General features: G+C 43.7%; 1 protein-coding gene across 1 annotated transcript in view; it reads right to left on the bottom strand.

Moving 5' to 3' along the window:
- Positions 1-581: 581 nt before the first annotated feature.
- Agxt2 (alanine-glyoxylate aminotransferase 2) overlaps positions 582-6,430 on the bottom strand; it is a 48,577-nt gene continuing 42,728 nt past the window's right edge. Inside the window, 2 exon segments of the mRNA NM_031835.2 lie at positions 582-1,031; positions 5,250-5,348. Coding sequence (NP_114023.1) covers positions 924-1,031; positions 5,250-5,348 — 207 coding nt within the window. The 3' untranslated portion in view covers positions 582-923.

The raw sequence follows: 6,430 nt of genomic DNA, 5'->3' as shown, positions 1-6,430 counted from the left end.
AAATTAAAGAATATTGCCAGTTCTAAGACACAGCCAGGTAACACCTATATCAAAGAATATTTACAGTTGTACATACTAATGACCAGAATTTTGGAAATTATGTATGCATCTGCCACAGCAGAAGGAAGGGTTTAGATGAAGGTGAGATGATGCTGACCACACGAGAAAAAAAATAGATATTTTTAGGGAGCTGAAGGTTTGGGGTACAGCTGCATTCCTAAGGTATTTTCTGCATTGTTTCCCAAGATGCCTTGGGCTGCAATAATGGAAAATATTAAAAGTCTTAAATATTAAATAAATATTAAATATTAAAAGTCTTAAGCAGCACCACGAATTTATTGTTTCATAAATCAAGAAACCCTGAGATAGGGTGGTTCCAGGATTCATGGTCAGTGATTCATTGACATTACCAACCTCTTAGCTTCCAACCACATTCCCAGCGTAGTACAGTGACCAGGCTTTATCCCTACAGGGCTTCCAGGTGCCTGGTGTGAATTGAGAAACCGCATCATGAGAGGCCGAAGTTTCCAGTGTGACGAGAGGCATCTGAGCTGAAGCATGAAAAAATGTTTGCCCAGAGGTAGTGTCACGGAAAGGATTTACTTCAGGACTCATCGGCGACACATATACTGTGTATTCATTTACAAACCAGTTAATGCAACGGGAAATAACATTAGCCCAGACTAATCTACACAAACTAAGACTTATTCTGTGAGCCAGTGACAGATACTTCTCCTGAAGGATGGAATTATCAGGAGAATGGGGACTCAGTTGACAAATGTAGCCAGTAGATAGTCCATCGAGTCTTTTACAATTACTTCAGAGGGCTGCAGGGTTTTTTTCTATCTAATACTTGTGGTTTCAGCATCTCTCCAATCCAACTCTGAGCATAGTTGAGAAGTTCTTGAGGCTTGGGGCTCTTCTTACTTAGCTCTTCTCTCCATGTGTTGAGTTAAGGCAGAACGAAATACTTCAAATGCAAAATCCACTTCCAGCTTTGTGACACGCATCGGGGGCGCAATGCGGAAAGTCTAAGGGGACAGAGGAAAACAGAGCTCGAATCATCAGAGAATCAGATGTGACTTCCGGGAAATGGGCTAAACCACGAATCCCAAACCTTATTTTCACCACATTGCTGACATGTCTCTCACTAGGTTGGGCAACTAGGGTTGTTCGTCCCTCCTGGAATCTTCCACCTTCTCTACAAAAATCCTCCCATCATCTTGCTTTGAATTTTTTATTCCCTTTACAACCCAGTATCAGCCCTTCTTCTCTTCCCAGTACTTCTTCACGTAAGTCCTCCCCCATTCTCCTTAGAATGGGAAGCCCCCCTCTGGGTGTCAAGCCCCACCCCTCAGCCCCCCTCCCCATCAAGTTGCTGCAGGACTAGGCACACCCTCTCCCACTGAAACCAGACAAGGCTAACACTTTATGGGTAGGGGCTCCACCGGCAGGCAGGCAGGCTCAGGGACAGCCCCTGCACCAGTTGTTTGGGAGACCTGCATGAAGACCAAACTGCTCATCTCCTACACATGTGCAGGGGACCTAGTGCCAGCTTGAGCTTGCTCTTTGGTTGGTCGTTCAATCTCTGGGACCTTCCCAAGGGTTCAGGTTAGTTGATTCTGTTGGCCTTCCTGTGGAGTCCCTGTCCTCTTTGGGTCCCTCAATCTTTCTCCTAACTCTTCCGCAAGACTCCTCCACCTCCATCTACCGTTTGGGTGTGAGTCTCTGCATCTGTTTTTTCCATCTGTTTACCTGCTCGTCCTTCCACCACCGTCCCTGAGATCTTACTTCACCACCTCCCTCACACTCAGTTTCTGCCAACACAAAACATCAACTTTCCTAATTACCGCCTTCATCTCCACTCTTCTGTATCTACTCACGTCCAGGGTCAATGCCTGTTTCCCATTGCTGTTTCCCGTTGTGCCCACTATTTTTTATAAATATTTTAGGCCCCCCGTTCCTTTATTGTCTTCTGATATGTCCGTCACTCTATTTTGATCTCTCCCTTCTGTTGCCTCAAAGCTTGGCAAACAAAGCTAACTGGACTGCCTTCTCTCTTACCCATCACACAGCACACACTTCCAGCCAGTCTCATGCCGAATCTCAGTGCTGACTGAAGTAAATAAACTGCTTTGTTCCTATGTGCAGGGGCTGAGGAATATATGAAAACCGCGCAGGAGACCTGAGTGGCATTACCACAGTCACAGCCTTCAACTTCTGCTGGTTCCCGAGACCATTCTCTTCCTCTCTGATCATCCTTTAGCTTCCCTTCTAAACCGTGAGTTTTCTTCTTAGTTTTTCTTTAAACCAACTTCTATGCTTCCCATTCTATTTCGCAGGCAATCGTGGTTCCTATTTCCTTGAAGAAAATCGAGCCTCTCTGACATAGTCTTTCTTTAAACCAGTTTGTTCCCCCATACGCTCTTATCTCTTTCCCAAAGGCTCAGAGAACGATGTCTTTACTCTTCGGTTCTAAATGGTTCACCTCTGCTCTTGACCCTGGCTCGTCATTTCCGTGCCAGGAAACGTCCCCATGTTCTCTCAAATATTTGACCTTCCTTCAACTTCCAATCAGGCAGTATCTGTAAGATGCTTGAATCTTATGTAATCCTGATTCAGATACACCAAGCAAAACCTGAGTTGACTCTCAGTGTCTCGTAGGTGTAATACATATGCTTTCTTCCCTGCTCTTACTCAGCCTTATTTATAAGACTTGCTGGTACTCACCGGCTTTGGGTCTTCACTCCATCATTCTCTATTCACATTCCTTCCATCTACAGCATGGTTTCTGTCCTATTAACTTGCAGATATCACTATACGAAAGTTATCTGCAAGGCATGAGACCCACTGGGAATTTCTCAGGCCATATTCTTCCTGATTATCTCTGTTATACTTCACATTTGGGCATCCTCTTTCTCAACCCACCTTGCTTCTGCTTCCTTAATCCCATACTCTTCTGAACTCTTGGCATAGCATGGACCCCTTTGTGTCTCCACCTTCCACACTTCCCTTATGTCTACTGGAGGGAGTTCTTCCTTAATCTTCTGTTCTGAACATTTCACTGGGACACTACACTTTCCCAGTTTTCTCCTTTTATCATTTGCATGCTGATGACCCTAAACTATAATCTTTACTCCAGTCTTTCCAAGTTAACCACATACTCAAATACCAAACCTGGTGCCCCAAAATGCCTTAAATGGAGCACATTCAAAGACGAATGCTTTCTTGCCCACATTAAGCCCAACCAGACATGAGGAGTTCATCCTTGACTCCTGCTCATTGTTTGGACCCAAATCGTATGCATTCACTTCCAAAATATCACCAGAATGGACCCCCTATCCCTACAGCTGCTGCTGAAGCACAGAGAGCACCCTCAGTCCCTGCCAGACTCCCTAACTCCAGTCCCATCTCAGAGAACAGACTCAGCAGTGCACTCACTAGTTATATGACCTGGGCAACTTATTTAACATCTAGGTACCTCCTTTTATTTATTCATAAAGTTAGGGTGATAATAGTACTTTGGCATGTTGGAGACGTACAACATATTAAGAAGAGTGGCTGACAAGGTGATAGGCTGTCTACCTGTCCTTACCCATCACTTCAAGCTGATGCTCCAGCCACACTAATGTATGACAGCTCTACAGAGTTTTCCTTCAAGCTTGGGCTATTTGCATAGTGAATTAAGGCTGTGCTAGCCAGAATGACTGGCCTAGGCACCTGTTCTCTTTCCTCCCACAGCATCACATTTTATATACGCAGAAGAGATTAATGTGTTGTATTGTAGTTTTGTGTTTTGTTTCTTTCTCCCATAAGTACAATGAAGAATGGGATCAAAACAAGTTATCATTCCTGGCATACCATTGGCTGCTTAATACGAATTTGAAGGAAAAGTTGAACAAGTAAACAATTATTTCAGCTCTCTATAATTGAAGATTTTAATAATTAAGCCACACTATCTGATATGAACAGACAACCTTTCCTAGTGTTTCCTTAGGGATCTTGTCTGACTTGCTTCAGTTTCCTCTGACAAGCATAAGACAGGAAATGGTTCTTTCAGTATCCATGTGTCAGTCAGGAAGGGTGCAGGACCATGGGCAGAACAAGGAGTGTTTGAATGAGGTAGAAATATCAAATCACATTTCATAAGAAGGAGCCTGGTGTTCTAGTCAACACTGGAGTGACTAAACATAGCAGCAATGCACCACCTATTTTAAAAGTCCAGAAGAAAGCATTTGGAACGTTTTCATCACAAACCACATGGTATGTGAGGAGACCGACAGATACGCATCATCTCTTGAACATTCTAACGTACACACATCAACGCATCACAGAGCACTCCCTAAATATGTGCAGTGACCATGTTTCGTAAAAGAAAAGGTTTTGAAGTGGAAAAAATTAAGAGGGGGAAAAAAGTATTTGCAGGGAGCAGAAGTCACTCCCACACTTGAATCTCTATTGTGGAGCCCACCCTGGTGAAAGACTTGATGATGTGAGATTTAGAGGAAGATCATGTTGTGTAGCAGCAGTGGCAACATCGTCATCAGCAGCAGCAACAACAATAGCAGCATCCACAGCAGTGACAACAGTGACAGCAGCAGTAGCAGTAGCAGCAACACCAGCAAGGGACAGCATCCTATTGTTGTAGCACAGGGTCAAGCCAGGCTCCTGATAGAGTGAGTATAACTTCCAGGAAGGGGTAGGGTGAGCCCTGTCCTGGATTATTCCAGGGGAGGGTGAAGGACACTGAAGGGCTGATCTTGAGTTCTGCATCAGGGACTATGGTTAAGGATTGTCCTTGATCTCTTTTCTGGGATCATACAGGGTAGCTATGGATCTTAGATTGCTGTGTGCTGTAATGGCCACTAAAACAGCAGGCTTATAAAGTCAGACTTCAGGGCTGAGTGAAGAATGACTATCATTGTTTTTTCAGGGGTTAGAACTAATTCATGCACAATGCAATACATATATGTGTAATATGTGTATGTTACATCAGTGTCATGGTTCTGTTATCACCCATGCTGTGAATTGTCTGATTAGTTTGTGTGGCCTTTCTATGCCTCTCTTTTGCCTACAAAAACATGGATAATGAAATCACTTTACCACACCCCCCTCTAGTGGCTACAAGCTGTCTTTTGTCCCTTTCTGTCTCTTTTTACTACATGCAAGCATTATCATAACGCAGAGGAAGAAGCTCAACTAGGTGCCCTGTCAGGGAGACTCTACCTCCCAGGCGGCCACTCTCTTACCTGAGAAAAATTACCACCTCTACCCACTAGGAGCCCCATGTCTTTGCAGTCCTCATGGATTTGATTGACTTCTGTTTTAGGAAGAGGCTGGCGGCTTATCTGTGAATACATTAAAAAAAAGAAGAAGAAGAATGTTTTCTATTTTGTGTTTGAATGGTTAGAAGAATTATTTACCAAGCCAGAGGAGCCAAGGAAAACCACAACAAAATTCAATCAACCAATATCTCCCTAATGAAACAAAACTGTTAATTGCTGAACCAGAGGGTTTTGGGGGGTGGGGGTGGGGATGGGGCGAGCATTGAAAGCATTTGCTTATTTCATTTTATTCTACCTCATCTAAAATTCCCCAAAGACAGTAAAATTCTATGCATTCTGCATGCACTGGCAAGTGAATCTTGGCTCTCCCAATGGCTACTCTGGGTGGGGGTGGGTTTGATCTTTTTTTTTTTTTTTAAAGATTTATTTATTTATTTATTTATTTATTTATTTATTTATTTATTTATTTTATACAAGTACACTGTAGCTGTCTTCAGACACACCAGAAGAGGGCATCAGATCCCATTACAGATGGTTGTGAGCCACCATGTGTTTGCTGGGATTTGAACACAGGACCTCTGGAAGAGCAGTCAGTGCTCTTAACCACTGGGCCATCTCTCCAGCCCCCGGGCTTGATCTTTTAATAGCTAGTTTGAGATCTGTTTTGTTTGTGTTGAAATCCTCTTCAACTCTGCAGAGACTAATGAGTCCATTCCAAAGTCAAGACAGTGGCTCAGAAGTTGTCCAAGGCTTGGGAGCCAAGAGGCCATGTCAGATTGCTGGGACCTGAGGTTGGTCCTTTCCTCAAGGCTCAGACATTGCTATTTTGACTCTGCTGACATTGGGCTGGAGCTTGCATCCTTTCTGTGGGCCACTTCTTTCCCAGTCTATGAACACAAAAGTTTCCTCCTAGTTTATTCATTTCAAGCCTGAGTGTAGTGCAAGCCTGCATACCCTGGGGCCTTTCATACCACAAAAATATGGGCCTACGATAGTAGGACAAACTCGAATATTTGGAAAAGGCTTTAAATGTATATTTCTAAAATGATCCCTAGGTAGCTGTCTTAGGAACCCTGCCAATCTTCTTTAGTCTTAGATGCCTTTGCTCCCCCATTACCCTTCAGATAGGGAACATCATCACTAGG

This window comes from Rattus norvegicus, chromosome 2 (genome assembly GCF_021556685.1).
Source record: "Rattus norvegicus strain SHRSP/BbbUtx chromosome 2, alternate assembly SHRSP_T2T, whole genome shotgun sequence".
NCBI classification, from domain to species: domain Eukaryota; kingdom Metazoa; phylum Chordata; class Mammalia; order Rodentia; family Muridae; genus Rattus; species Rattus norvegicus.
Note: the sequence above shows the minus strand (reverse complement) of the source record. Positions and strands in the feature narration are given on the sequence as shown.